The sequence below is a fragment of the Ochotona princeps genome, chromosome 8 (genome assembly GCF_030435755.1).
Source record: "Ochotona princeps isolate mOchPri1 chromosome 8, mOchPri1.hap1, whole genome shotgun sequence".
Taxonomy (NCBI): Eukaryota; Metazoa; Chordata; class Mammalia; order Lagomorpha; family Ochotonidae; genus Ochotona; species Ochotona princeps.
The window spans coordinates 13821414-13836562 of NC_080839.1; the positions used below are offsets into that span (position 1 = coordinate 13821414).

General features: G+C 42.8%; 1 protein-coding gene across 3 annotated transcripts in view; it reads left to right on the top strand.

Moving 5' to 3' along the window:
- Window positions 1-15149, top strand: part of TMEM87B (transmembrane protein 87B) — a 39935-nt gene that overhangs the window by 22930 nt on the left and 1856 nt on the right. Inside the window, exons 12-18 of one of the 3 annotated variants that reach the window (XM_058667623.1) lie at window positions 878-986; window positions 1069-1127; window positions 1956-2059; window positions 3643-3716; window positions 11494-11567; window positions 13683-13735; window positions 15078-15108. In XM_058667623.1, coding sequence (XP_058523606.1) covers window positions 878-986; window positions 1069-1127; window positions 1956-2059; window positions 3643-3716; window positions 11494-11567; window positions 13683-13735; window positions 15078-15108 — 504 coding nt within the window. Of the gene's footprint in view, window positions 1-876; window positions 987-1068; window positions 1128-1480; window positions 1606-1955; window positions 2060-3642; window positions 3717-11493; window positions 11568-13682; window positions 13736-15077; window positions 15109-15149 lie in introns of those variants that run through there. The other 2 variants (XM_058667624.1, XM_058667625.1) reach the window with 2 other exon arrangements.

Here is a 15149-nt window from a genome sequence, read left to right on the forward strand (position 1 = left end):
CCCCTGGGACTCAGCTGGACGCCCCCTCCCTACCTCCTTCCTTTACCTTTGTCCAAGCCAGACCCAACTCTTCAAGTTCCCATTCTGGGCCTCGTGAATGAGGGAGTAGCTTATTGCATCCACAGACCGATCTGGCCAAACTCCTCATTGGACCGATCGTTAATGTTTGCTTCTCCTGCCAGGCTCCAGGCTTCACTCTCCCAGGCCCTGAGCTGCACCTGCCCCAGCTGACACTGGCCTCCTGAAGGGTCTTCCTCACCCCCCGGCTAGGCTGCAGAGCTCAAGCACAAGGCTGGTCTGCCTGTCCTGATACTGCCACCAGCCCCCATGTCTGCTACCCTCCAGTCCCTTGCTGCCTGCCGGCTGTAGGTCACTCATCCTGGAGGCCTCGTATTCTCACTGTGGGGCTCCTCCTCTCACCACAGAAGCCCATCTTTACTTCACGGTTCACGTTTTTCTAATTTACATAGTGGTGTTGATAGGTGACCTGACTTCTGACTTGTTCATATATGATCAGTCACCACATAAAATGAGGACAGAGTAGGAAAAGCAAACCAGAAAAGAAGCAGAGACACTATAGCAGAAGCCACATGGGGAAGAGTCCCGTGCCGTGGGAGCTGGTCCTGAGCAAATGTGTTCCCGTGTGCTTGGTGGTGTTTTCCCCTTGGAACTTGAGTAGAGTTCAGACTGGAAAACTTGAGAAGTAAAATCTGTGATCAAGTCAGGGTCACGATGATCCAGTATTGGCTAAATTACATTCTAAGCTTCAGTTTCAAGAACTACATTTGGCAATACTATCTTTGGAAATGTGGAAGATTCGTACTTTGTTTGCTTGCTTATTACTTAGTTACAATGTTTTTTCCTTAACCCTTTCTACATTTTTATAAGTCTGGCACAAACCATGAAGACCCTCAGGCTAAGAAAGAACACTGTAAAATTTTCGTTGTACAGGCACTTTACAAACACTCTGATCTTTGCTGTGCTGGGTGAGTTATTTAATTTTTGTTTTTAATATGAAAGCATTTTGAAGCTATGTGTTCTTTCAGAGGTGACTCTTGTGTCTTTCAGCTTCTATAGTATTTATGATATGGACAACTAAGACATTTAGAATGGCAAAATGCCAATCAGTAAGTATAATCTTCCTATATAAACAGCTGTCATTTGAAATCATACTATTTTATTTTGTGAGATTTTGAAGAATTTGGCTTGTGTTTGTAGATAGAGGTAATGTTAGTGGGGATTTTCTGCTGACTGAACTATTTTGTGGACAATTACATTAAACAGTTTCCCTCCTTTAAATGTATCTGAGAGTTCTTAAATCTCCTTTTTCTCAGCTTCTTGTGTATTTTGCAAAACAAAACAAAAAAAAACCCTCAGCTCTCGTACAGTTTAACAGGAAATATTTCTCTTCCTGTACCTGTGAAATGGGCTGGTTTTGGATCTCAGTGGGGCCAAAAACCTGAGGCTGGCGTGTTTCTAGGTTGACATCTTCGTGGACACAGGAGGTGTTCACCAATGGTTCTTCAGCTGGAAGGAGAAGCATCCTTCGATTTAGAAGGGCCCTGTCTTCAGTTGGGAGCTGGTCTGGCCTTCTGAGTAAACAGCCGAGAGTCCTTGGGATGGCCTGAGTGGCGGCTGCCCTGAGAATAATTAAAACAAAAAAGCAGTTGAACCTCCTGAATTTCTTTCCTCCTGTCTTCACCCTCATACTTTCCATTCGAAGTCCCAAGCAAAATGTTAAGGAAGTGTTTATAATGCTGAAAATCCTATAGAAGCATTCTGAATAATATAGGTTTTTTTTAAAAATGTGTGTGTGTATGTGCGCACATGTGTGTGCTGTTCATTTGGAAGATGTGGTTGGGAAGAATCCCCTGGTATCTGTGTACTGTCTGAGTGAGAAGTCTGTGTGTTAATCAGAAAACTAACGTTTCACCTTTGGATTGTCCTGATGTTAGGATTGGATGGAACGCTGGGTTGATGATGCCTTTTGGAGCTTCCTTTTTTCGCTTATCCTTCTTGTAATCATGTTTTTGTGGAGGCCATCAGCAAATAATCAGAGGTAGGAAAATTCAACTTTCCAAGTGTCCGTTGACCACCTTCTACAGTGTCACAAACACGCGAATTGAACCTGGGAAGTAGTTGTGACTCTGAAGGAGCATGTGGTCAGGCGTGGAGGCAAGCATCTGTGTGCAGGAGTGAAGGTAGCGATGCCTGAGTCAGTCCTGGGAGAGGGCATTTATGTAACGCCCTGAGGAAAGGGCTAGGACTGTGCAAGATGAACTGGGAGGGACACTTGCTCTCTGGGGTTGGGGAGGAGGTCCGAGAGCCCGGCATCAGTTGGTGCACTGGATGGAGAAAAAGTCAGGAAGCCTGGGACTGAAGTGCCAAAAAGCTTGAAAGCTCAGAAAATTGTGCTTCACACCGAGTGTGATGGGAACCACACCTGCCCTTGCTTCATCTCTCTCCTCCCCAGGGAAAAACTACTAAGGTTCTTGAATGCTCCAAGAAAGTGTGAGCAAGTACCTACCAGTGTAGGTATTTGTCTCTTTTTTTAAAAAAGCAGGGCTGATGCGTGGGCTTAACTGGCTAATCCTCCGCCTCCAATACCACATCCAGTATGACCACCAGTTTGTGTCCAGACTGTTCCACTTCCCATCCAGCTCCCTGCTTATGGCCTAGGAAAGCAAGAGAGGATGGCCCAAGGCCTTAGGACCCTGCACCCACATGGGAGACCCAGAAAAAGCTCCTGGATCCTGGCTTGGGGTAGCTAAGCTTTGGCTGTTGCAGCCATTTGGGGAGTGAACCAGGAGATGGAAGATTTTTTTTGTCTCTCCTCTTTTCTGTAGATTTACCTTCTCAATATAAAAAAATAAATCTTAAAAAAATTAAATAATAACAACACACAGTTTTGCACCTTCCAATTTGAAATATAGATCCACCACATTATTGTTGATGACTTTATGACATTCCATGATACGAAGAAAGCAGTTTATACGACCACTTCCTAATTCTTGGGGTTTTCTTTTCTTTTAAGACTTTTGAGTTGTCAGCAATGATTTCTAACAGCTCTCTTGGCCTACTGGTCACAGAAAGTGAATGCTGTTTTACTTTGAATGATGCCCAGAGACCTTCCAGAAAGGGTGCCCTGCAGTGCTTTAGGACGGAATGGGAGCTTGTCACCCAGCAGACGGGGTGCAGTCAGGGCCTTGGTTTTCCCCAGATTAGCAGCTTCTCTGTGGGGCTCAGCCGGAACGTGGTGACCCGGAAGGTGAGCAGGTACAGCACACAGTTCTTCCTCTGAGTCTCCCATGCTGGCTGCTTGCCAGGAAGATGGTAGTCATGTGTATGAGTACACGTGGATTTCCTTTTTTTTCCTGGCAGTATCAAAACAAACTCATTTTAATTCCATTTTCTAAAAACTTTTTGAAGTCCCTAGATTTGTTTACCAGTAGGATTTAGGAGTTCTGACTATGGTTTCTTTACAATAATTTTATCACACATTTTAAAGTAAAATAACTAAATGTTGATTATTTTTATGTATAATAAACTTTCAAGGTGCAAATTTTTTTGTATATGATAATTTTTTGGATATAAAGTGAAAATTGATCAGGTATAAATATGTTAATAAAAATTTCTTTATAGATATGCCTTCATGCCCTTAATTGATGACTCTGATGATGAAGTTGAGGAATTCATGGTAACATCTGAAAATTTAAGTGAGTGACTGTTTTCGTATGACTGTTGTACAGACTGTATCAAAAACATTTTGTGCATTTACCCATGATACAGAGTCATATAGCATTGTTTAAAATAGTGCCTATAAAATGTTTTGAAAATTATAACTACACTACAGAAGCCTCGGTTGTAGGAGATAGTGTCAAAAATCACTGATTTTTGCCCAACTCATTTCTAATCGTGATTTTAGTGCTGTTTCGTTCTATTAACAACTATGTTGGTTTTTTTTTTTTTTACTATTAACTTTACCATAGTAGTCCAGTTAAGCATTTGTTAGGGCAGCATCAGTAAGTAACCCAGAAATTACAGGTAATTTTATTTGCTCTGTTTTACCTTCTTCTTACTGTTTTCTCGTAATAGTAGGATTATTTGTCCCAGTTATTTCTGGTTCCTTAATTGTCTAGAATTGTAGTAGCCTATCCAGCCTGCAGCACTGCCACACTGGCCTGTGTCCTCCTTTGACTTCGTTTCATCTTTCTTTCTCCTACAACTTATTCTTCCATGGTTTCTGTCTCATGTGGAGAAAGTAAGCATGAAATGCTATCACAGCTCAATCTAACTGAATTTTAAGTGGGTGAACTGTGTTATTACAATGCTAATAGCCATATAAACTCTACAGAATACTGGGAGGGAGGGGAAAGTTGCTATTTGGAAATATTAAAGAGCAACAAAAAAGTAAGCAGAAAGTGGAGACTGTGAAAAGGAAGGAGCTTAAATACTAAAATGAAATAGACACGAGACAGACAGCTGAATGGTACCTTATAGCCATTTTAAGGTATATAGCAGCCGGTCCTGTATATAAACTAAAATTGAAATGTCAATGAGCTAATCATAGGTTGTGGTTAAGAACTTGCTTTTTTTTTTTTTTTTAACATACTGGTTACTCAAAACCATGTCAATTCCATAATGTTGCAAATTGCTGTTGATGTTATATTGGGACTCTTAATTGACTGGGATGATATTCTACCAGCTCTAACTTTGGACCAGAAATGGTCTCCCCAAGAGACTGTTCAGCCCATCTGGACAATAAGTAGCTGGACTCTATGCTTGGTGTACGTTTGCAAGGAAAGAATCTTGATTGAATTTGAACTGTAATACTACATCAAGGTGGAGGAATCCACCGGGGGGGGGGGAGGATTCCCAGAGCCTATGAAACTGTCACATAATGCAAAATAATTAATAAAAAAAAAAAAGAAAAGGGAGGAGCTTTAGTCCTGAGTGCAGTCTGAGCTGATCCCACGGCCAGGGCTCAGGAAGACAGATGCACTCCTGTTGACGTGGGAGATGGAGGGTGAGTGTGAGGGCAGTAGGGATGCCTGGAAACGGAGCAGAGAAATACAGAATGAGAGGAGCTACGGAAGGAACGACTACAGTCAGTGGTCTCCCAAGTCTTAGCTGTGCCTAGGCTGGTCACTTTCAAAGCTGAACTCTGGCACACCAAGGCTGAACAGCAGAAAAGTGACTTCAGCAGCACCCACGGTAGCTTGAAGTTTCCATTTCAGCGAGCTGAAAGGACTTGGATAAACATGTGGGCTTTGCAGTGAAGCCCACGCAAGGGCTGTGCTTACATGTTATCACCGGGATGTTAAGTGAGATGAACCCACCCCAATGATGCTTCTGTAAGGTCAAAATGACCCAGCCGTCATTAAAGAGAATCTGAAATCTCTGCAGTACCATTGCAGTGTCCACCAAACAGTAAATAGACATGGGAAGAAACTGGAAACTGACCCATAGTTAATAGGAAAATTGGTCAGAACAGACCCAGGAATGACTCAAAATGAGAACAAGAACTTTTAAGTAATTATCATCAACATGTTAAATCGTCTGCAGGAAAGGATAGGTGGTCATAATGGATATTTCAGAGAAATGTGGAGTACTATTCTTTTTTCAAAATTAGAAATTCTAAACCTGAAAAATGGGAAATATGAACTCCCTGGATGAGGTTAATAGTAGGTAAGTAGATTGGATACAACAGAATAAAAATGAGCATTTGGAGATGAAATTTTGTAGAGTAGATTGTGATAAACATTCTCCAGGTTAAAGATACAGGGATATAACTAAAAAGACACTAGAGAAGTGGAGTGGAATAGTAACACATACTCTGATATTGCAAAAGGAAACAGGAAAAGCAAAAGGGAGCAATATAAATAAAACCTTTTAAAAGGGAGAGACTGATAGAAAACAGATAAGAATAGGCTAGACTTAAACCTAAACTAAGAATTTATTGAATGCAAATAGTCTGAATTCTTACGCTGCTTAAGAGAGATTGTTGGACCTGGTGGCGTGGCCTAGGGGCTAAGGTCCTCGCCTTGAATGCACTGGGATCCCATATGGTCGCTGGTTCTAATCCCGGCAGCTCCACTTCCTCTCTATCTCTCCTCCTCTCTGTATATCTGACTTTGTAATAAAAATAAAATAAATCTTAAAAAAAAAAAAGAACAACAAAAGAGCTTAATCAAGACTTTAAAAAAAATCTACCTTTAAAAAAAAAAAGAGATTGTTAGACTGGTAAAAATGAAATGAAATTCAACTGCATGAACCTGCAAGACATGTTTTAAAAAGGGCACAGACCGCCCCCCAGGAAAAAAAAATCTATTCCTCCAGTTGCCAATTTCATTCTGATTTTAGTATATGTGCTGCCGAAACGAGCACCAGTTGCCAATTTCAATAAATTATTTCCAGCACCTCCAAAAAGGAAAGATATAAATAGGTTAGAACTAGCGAAACCACTAGGCGTAAGAATGCCAGTGTAGCCATCTTAATATGTGAGAAAGTAAGAAGGAATATAACCAGTGATTTTTAAAGGGTCACTTCTTAATGGTTGAAAGGTGAATTTTTTTTTTTTTAAGATTTAGGTGTTTTTATTGGAAAGGCAGTTCAGATTGATGGAGAGAAGACAGAAAGTTCTTCCTTCTGCTACAGATGGCCACAACGGCCAGAGCTGAGCTGGCACAAGGGCCTCCTCTACTACTTTCCCAGGGCATAACTAGGGAGCCAGAAGGGAAGTGGAGCAGCTGGGACATAAACTGGCGCCCATATAGGATCCTGGCACTTGCAGGTTGAGGATTTAGCCACTGAGCACTCATACCAGGCCCTTCATGTTTTCTTTCTTTTTTATTCATTTGAGAGGTGGAGAGATGAATTAGAATGTCCATCAGTTTGCTGCCCACGTATACCTCGATGCCTGGGGCTGGGTCGGGCTGCAGCTAGGAGCTGAAAATGCAATACAGGTCTCCCAGGTGGGTGGCAGGTACCCAAGCACTTAAGCCGTCACTGCTGCCTCCCCGTATCTGCATTGGCAGGTGTTGGAGCCAGAGCTGAGTATCGAACCCAGGTACTCTAAAGTAGCATGCTGGCACCTTGAGAAGCATCTTGATTGCTGGGTTAAATACCCAGGCCTCCATGCATTTTAAAAATTCCCAAACATAAGGTCCGGTGTCATGGCTCAATGGGTTAATCCTCCGCCTGCAAGAGCCAGCATCCCACATGGATACCAGTTCATATCCCAACTACTCCACTTCCCATCCATGTTTCTGCTTATGGCCTGGGAAAGCAGTGAAGGATGGACCCACTCTTTGGGACCCTGTGCCTATGTGGGAGTCCTGGAGGAGGCTCCTGACTCCAGGCTTCATATCTGCTAAGCTCTAGCATTTGAGGAGTGAACCAGTGGATGGAAAATCTTTCTCTCTGTCTCTCTTCTGTAAATGTGACTTTCCAAAGGAAATGAATAAATCTTAAAAAATTGCGAAAATAGCATAGGTTCTCTGACCACAGTGGAATTAAATTAGATAATAGTAACAACCGATGCCTACAAAATAGTCTAATATTTGGAGGTCAGCAGTACATTTCTAAGTAAGTGAAGGATTGAAGAAATTGCAAGATAGAGTGGAAAACATTTCATATGGGGTGGATGTTAAGGTACCAATTGAAACTCCCACATCCTGTATCCGAATTCCTGGATTTGAGGCCTGGCTCCACTCTGGATTCCAGCTTCCTGCCAGGGCTCCCCTGGAAGGCAGTGGTGATCATTCCTGCCACCCACACTAGAGACCTGGATTGAATTCCTGGCTCCCAGGTTCCCTCTGGCACAGCTCCAGGTATTGCGGGTATCTGGGGAGTGAACCAGGGATAAAACCCGCTCTTTCTCATTCTCTCTCTCTCTCTCTCTCTCTCTTGCCTCTGCAGAACATGAAAACAATAAGTAAAATTTTTAACAATTTTATACTAATTGATAAAAAGCATAGCAATGATCAATTTTGTTGGACTAAATCAGTTCCTAGAAGAAAACTTAACAGCTTTTTAAATGCTTGTATTACCAAGACAAAAAAAGAAATTAAAATCAGTGCTCTCTGTAGCCACTTTAAGTCCTAGAAAAAAGACGTATTAAACTCAGCTAAATAAAAGGAAGGGATTATAAATTTCAACAATAAAAGTTTCTGTTTCACCAATCAAATAGAAAGCTGGGGGAAACTGAGAAGATCAACAAAGCCAAAAGTAATTTATTTGAAATATTAGTAAGATTGAATTTGTCTCCAGCTAATCTAAACCAGGAACAAAAGCAGTAAATGCTAGAATAGTAAGGAAAGTTTCCACTGGAAATGGTGCAGAGTACATTACCACAGTAAGAGAGGACAAGTAAGGGAAGGTTATGGAGAACTTCATGGTAGTGAATTAGACAATTGGCATGAAGTGGACAATTTCCTGAAAATAATAAATAACCAAAAAACTCTTAAACTTTTTTTTTTTCATTTAAATTGTGAGACAGAAAGAAGAAAACTCATTTGTGAATTCACTCTCCAGGTGCCCAGAGTTTGTGGGAGGAAGGGTGCGGGGCAGAGGGGCGGAGCTGAGCCCAGGTCCCCCACATAGGTGGAAGGAACCCACTGCCCTGCACACTCAGCATCAGCAGAAAACCGGCCACGCTCAGGAGCCGGAGCCAGGGAGCACACCCAGACGCTGGCACTCACTCAGAAACTGCCCCGTTCTCAACCCCAGCTGTGAGCTACCATGGCTGAGTAGCTCTGCATCTGTTTTTAAAAAAAAATGAGTTTGTAATTTAAAATCTTTCCAAAAACTAGCAGGCCAAAATGGTTTCACTAGTGAATTTTTTCAAGTATTTATTAAAGAAATATCTTCATCTTAGCAAGCCCTTTAGAATGCAGAGGAAGTAGAAATGCTTCCCTGCACATTTTAAATGCCAAAAATCGACATTACAAGTCAGGAAAAATTATGGAGCCCTATCATTAATAAGCAGAGACATGGAAATCCTTGCAAAACATTAGTAAATAAAATCTAGCAAAATATGGAAAGATAATCATGATGAAGTAGACTTTATCCCAGGGTTGCAAGCCTGTTTGAACATTTTGAAAATCACTCAGTCTAATTCATCATAGTACAAAAAAAATTTTTTGAAGAGAAAGAAAAATGACATAGCATCTCAGATTTAAAAGCTCAGCAAACTACAGGATGATAGGAAATACTCTACAGCTCAAGTCACACGTAACGGCAAAGCAGTGATGGCTTTTGCTCCTAAGACTGGAGATCAGATGCAAGAACATGACTCACTGCTTTGATCCGCCTTGTATGTACGGAGAGGCAGAACGAGCCAACAGGCCTCAGAGAACGTGCACGGTGTAACATGTGGAAAGGAAGAAGTGAAGTGACTTTTCTTTGCAGGCAGCAGTTACATGTATACAAAAACCTAAGGTTCTGCAAAACAGAAATTGCAGTAGAACCAATAAGTGACTGTAATGTAGTGGAAGGGTGTATGTCCAGTGTACAGAGTTTCCTGTCTGATTACTAACTACTAACTGAGAGCAATTAACAATGACATTTTCAGATACCATCAAAAATAAAATATTTGGTAAAGAAAAAAGAATGGTGTAAAACTTCTGCAATGGAGACAGTAAAGCAATGCAGAGAGAAATTTTGGAATAGGTAAATGTAGCACTATAACATGCTTATAAATTGGAATGTTCACTGCTACTAAGGTGTCAAATATCCAAACTAAAAAATTAAATGCCATCTAGTAATCATACTTCTAACTGTCTTAGAAAAAATATGGGTAAACTGATTGTAAAACATCTATGGAAAAGCAGGAGACTGAGAAGAGCCTCAACCCACTCCGGGTTGACATCAGCATACTTTGAAGAAGCCAGCGGCCAGCTGTGCGTTTCTCCATTGCTGTGATGAGTCCAGAGTCAACGCACCCAGAGCCAGAGAGTAGAGCAGGGTCTGTGGGCACTGGAGGGAGGGGAGCCTGGGCAGCGTCTGCCAGTGAGGGTGCCTGAAGGATCTCCCACACTGTAATAAGATCTCTTCTTCCTTAGATTTTTAAAAAGCTAAACATACATCTATCACACAATCTAGCTATTTCATGCTAAAGTTTTTACCCGGAATAAATGAACCAGATGTTCACTGAGACGCATTAATAATCACAGCACCTTTATTCTTCATAGTTCAGAGCAGAAAATAACCCAAATGCCCCTGGTGCCTGGAAGAAGAAATTGTAGGTGTATCCATAGCAGTGGAATACTGGTCATTAGTAATTTTTAAAAAGTGACCAGCAGAAACCTGAGTAAATCTCAGAAACCTCCTGTTGTATGATAGCCAACTCTGGAAGAGTACAGTCCATGGATAATGTTCTAGCAAGTTCTGGAACAGTCAGAACAAGCCATGCTGATTACCCAAATCAGAACAGTGATCTCTGGTGGGGTAGGGATTGTCTAGAAAGGAACTTAAACTTCTGTGGTGATGGGCGTGTTAATATGTTGGTGGGCTTGGTAGGTACACAAGTGTGTGTTTATTAAATAATCTCTGCAACCTTGTATGCTCTATTATACATGAGTATTCTTTAATGTTAGAACATTCCATGATTTCCCTGGCAAGAGAAATGCTGATTTAAATGCCCAGTGGAAACATTTTTAGACAGATCTTCATCATAGTGACTTGTGCTGTGGCTGGCCTAATGGTTGTACCTGTTGTTTTCATGTGTGCTCAAGTAATATTTGAAAATGATCCTAGCAACAGAAGTGAATGCTCAGTGGAGCTAGGGTGCGCGGAGCACTTTGTGTGAGCTGACTTGTTAGGGTTCCCCAGACCTCTGAGGTGTAGACCCTGTTGTCCTCATTTGTGGGGCATCTAGTTTCAGAACTTAACCTCTCAACCTCTGCCTCACTCAAACTACAACAAGAAGCACAGCTTTGGTCAAATGTGAGGAAAACCTTTTTTCTTTCTTATTTGTGCCATAATCACGTTCCAACAGTTTATCCATCAGGCAAGTACATGTTTTGGCCTTGAGTATAATTCTGTGACTCCTGTAGATTTTTTTCCATCTGTGAACTTTAGAATGCATTAAAATTAAGGGGAAAATGTGCATGTATGCCTATTCAAGCTCTTCTAAGACTCATGCAAACTAGCAGCTTAAAAACCTGGTTGCTTGAACTGTGGTTATGCAACAAGGTGGAGGAACCCACCATGGGGGGAGGGTGGGGGAAGAATCCCAGATTCTATGTAATTACAACACAATGTAATTAATGAATAAATTTAATTTTAAAAAAACCTGGTTGTTCTAGCAGTCAGAATCTACCAGCTTCTTCCTGCATGGCCAAGACGTGTGTTGAAGCCAGCACCTGGCCCAGAGTTTCCACTGTTAGTGCCTTCAGAAAAAGGATGTAATAGTTTCCTTACTGCGTGTGAAACTGTAAAGGAAAATATTTTATAATTTTTAATATTTCTCTGTCATGCTTCTCCTTGTAGCTGAAGGAATAAAATTGAGAGCCTCAAAAACAGTCTCTAATGGAACAGCTAAGCCTGCTACTGCCGATAATTTTGTGAGTATATGCATATTTACAAGAATCCTAAGTCCTCAGAGCTTTGGAAATCTACATGAGTGTTGTATTCATTGACTGTCGGGAGAACAGTTTTTTACTAAGGTTTCTTTGGGATAAAAGCCCGTGTTACCTTGCAGCTACACTGGGCAAGTCCCGGGGTCCTTGCGTCTCGAGTGCTGCTCCGGGGCCAGCAGCTCCGGCGTGCCCTGGGAGCTTGCCCGGACGCAGGATTCAGGCTGGCCCTGGCTGGGGAAGACTGCTCTGCTGTCCTTTCCTTTTCCTTTTTCTTTTTTCCTTTCCTTTCTTTTCTTCCTTCCTTCCTTTCAAAAGATTTACTTACTTTTATTTGAAAGACAGATTTGCTGAGAGAAGGAGAGACAGAAAGGTCTGTCATCCACTGGTTCACTCCCAAAAATGACTGTAACAACCAGAGCTAGAACAGTCTAAAGCCAGGAGTTTCTCCTGGGTCTCCCACATTGGTGCAGGGACCAAGGACTTGGGTCAGCCGCTGCTACTTTCCCAGGCACATTAGCAAGGAGTCGGATCAAATTGAAACAGCTAGGGCTTGAACCTGTACCATTATGGAATGCCAGCCCCCACAGGCAGAGGCTTAGCCTACTATGCCTCAACACTGCCCCAAGACTTTGCTTTCTAACAAGGCTCCAAAGGTGATCCACAAACACGTGTAAAGATGGAAGAGATTTCTGTGGCTTTTCAGTATTCAAAGAGATGTTTGAAGACTTTTGCATAACTCTTTGTTGGGAAAAGGCCAGTATGTTTTATCTCTGCAATTATTAAAATGAATGGCTGTGTGTAGGGGAACTGTAGAAGCTTGGATAAAATGGTACAGTACAAGGCAGGAGGGCCTGGCCCAGTAGCCTAGTGGCTAAAGTCCTCACCTTGCATGTGCCAGGATGCCATATGGGCACCAGTTCGTAGCTTGGCTGCTCCACTTCCCTTCCAGTTCCCTGGTCGCAGCCTTGGAAGGCAGTAGAGGATGGCCGAAGACCTTTAAAAAAAATAACATATATATATATATTTAAGATTTATTTATTTTTACTGGAAAGTCAGATATATAGAGAGGAGGAGAGACAAAAAGGAAGATCTTCCATCCAATGATTCACTCCCCAAGTGGCATAAAGGCTACAGCTGAGCTGATCTGCAGCCAGAGCTCTTCCGGGTCTCCCACACAAGTGCAGGGTCCCAAGGCCTTGGGCCATCCTCGACTGCTTTCCCAGGCCACAAGCAGGGAGCTGGATGGGAAGCAGGGCCACCAGGATTAGAACTGGCAACCATATGGGATCCCGGAGCATGCAAGGCGAAGGCTTTAACCATTATGTTGTTGCAGCGGGCCCTATATATATGTTATTTTAAAAAGGTAAATATATATGTATAAGGCAGGGCAGATTTTTTAATATTCTGTGCACATTATGCATAAGAATGGTAATTATGAAGGCAGACAAAATAGAAATGTGTGTCACACAGATGTTTAAGACTATTTTTTGAGAGGTATACAGAGTTCCCACCCACTGTTTTACTCTCCAAAGGCCTGCAACAGCCAGAAGTGCAAAAATCTGGGGCCCTACACGATGGCTTAATGACTAAATATTCACCTTATAAGCACCAGGATATCGTATGAACCCTGGTTTGTGTCCTGGATGCTCCACTTCCCATCCAGCTCCCTGATTATGGCCTGGGAAAGCAGTCGAGGACGGCCCAAGTTTGAGACCCTGCATCCACGCTGGGGACCCAGAGGAGGCTCCTGGCTCCTGGCTAAATCTGCTCAGCTTGGCTGTTGCAGTGATTCGGGGAGTGAACCGATGGAGGGAGGATCATTCGATTCTGTCTCTCCTCTCTGTAAGTCTGATCTGACTTTCCAATGAAGATAAATTAACCTAAAAAAAAGCACAAAAATCTGAAACTCCGTTTTTGTGTGCCTGTTTGCCTAAACACTGGCATAATTGCCTTGTGGCACGATTGCAGCCTTTAGACATCACAACTAAAAGGATCTCGTGCTTTTGAACTTGACTGCTTAGATTTTACATGCATTTTATTAGACATTTTACTTTCAGTTGGTGGTAAGCTCATACTAAATATAAATATTTATTTCTACAGGATGAAGATTTGAAGTGGGTGGAAGAAAACATTCCCTCTTCGTTCACAGACGTGTAAATATCCTCTGTTGGTGGCTGAGTCTAGAGTTGAGGCTGATGATCGAAGGGCTGGTGTTTCTGCTCCCAGGGCGGGACCCAGCGCTGCTTAGGCCACGTGATGGCCCTGCCGCGGAACAGGGGCTCTTCTCCTCTCTTTAACACTGACATCAAATGCTTTAATACTAGTGGCCAACTCCTGCTTTCTTGGCTCTACTAGGATCATTTTGTTTTAATATTCTAATATGGAAAAGTTCAAAAATACTTAAAACTTCATTTTTTTTTTATACACGTGTAACCACAGTGTATGGAGAGGCTTTTGGAGGAAGCATGTGAACATAGGGGAAATAGAGGCCCTGGAATTCCCTCTCCGGGAAGCCTAGGCTGCCGAGGCCCCTCCCTCAGTGACCTTTGGACCACACTTTGTGTGTTTTTAATACAGTTAAAGACAGCTGGATTAGACAGCTGTGATACTCTTTTCATATTTTGTTCTGTCCAATGTCTGTAACTGCTTCTTGCATCAGGTTTTTGGTTTTTTTTGTAGCTTTTTTGTTATTTTTTTGAAAGGTAGGGAAACAGGGAGAGAGTGAAAAAGAGAGCTCTTCCATTCATTGGTTCACCCCACAAATTACCCATGGGTGCGCCAGGCTGAAGCCAGGAGCCTGGCACTCCAGCCAGGTCTTCCCCACAGGTGGCAGGGCCCAAGCCCTTAGCTGCCATCTCCTGGCCTCAGCACAGCAGGAAGCTGGGTGTGAAGCAGGGACTGAATCCCATGCTCTGAGCTGGGGGACAGGCGTCCCAAGCAGCAACAATTTGTGAGGCAGAAGCAGAGAGAGAGAGGTTCTGCCCTCTGACTCCGTGAGTGCCTGCAGTGCTGGAGACCAGGCCAGACTGAGCGGAGGGCCTGGAACTCAGTCCTGTCTCCCATGTGAGTGTCAGAGGCCTAGTTGCCTGAGCTGTCACCTGCTGCCTTCCGGTTTGTGCACGAACAAGAGCTGCAATTGGGAGCAGAGCTGGGTCCTATACCCAAGCACTCCAATGAGGATCATGAGCCTGACCGTCACACCAAATGCTCACCTCCTTTAGAAATGAAACCATTTATTTATTGCAGAGCGAGAAAGATGGAGAGATTATAGTTGTTAAAATGTTACTGCTCAGCAGTGTCTGTGTCTAGTTTACCCTGGCAGATGACTGAGGTTTAGGAGGGTTGAGAATGGCACTGTCTGCCGGCGAGTGTGGCATGCCTCTCTGCACTGTGGACAGCTGGGGGGTGAGGGGTGGTGGGCCACGCAGCAGGCCTGGGCCCAGTTTTCTTACACTGGTCTCACCTTGTCGCCTTTCTGTCCCCCTTGTATTTCAGAGCCCTTCCAGTGTTAGTGGATTCGGATGAGGTAAAACGTCATTTTGCTATTTCCTTGAAGAAATGTTTCTC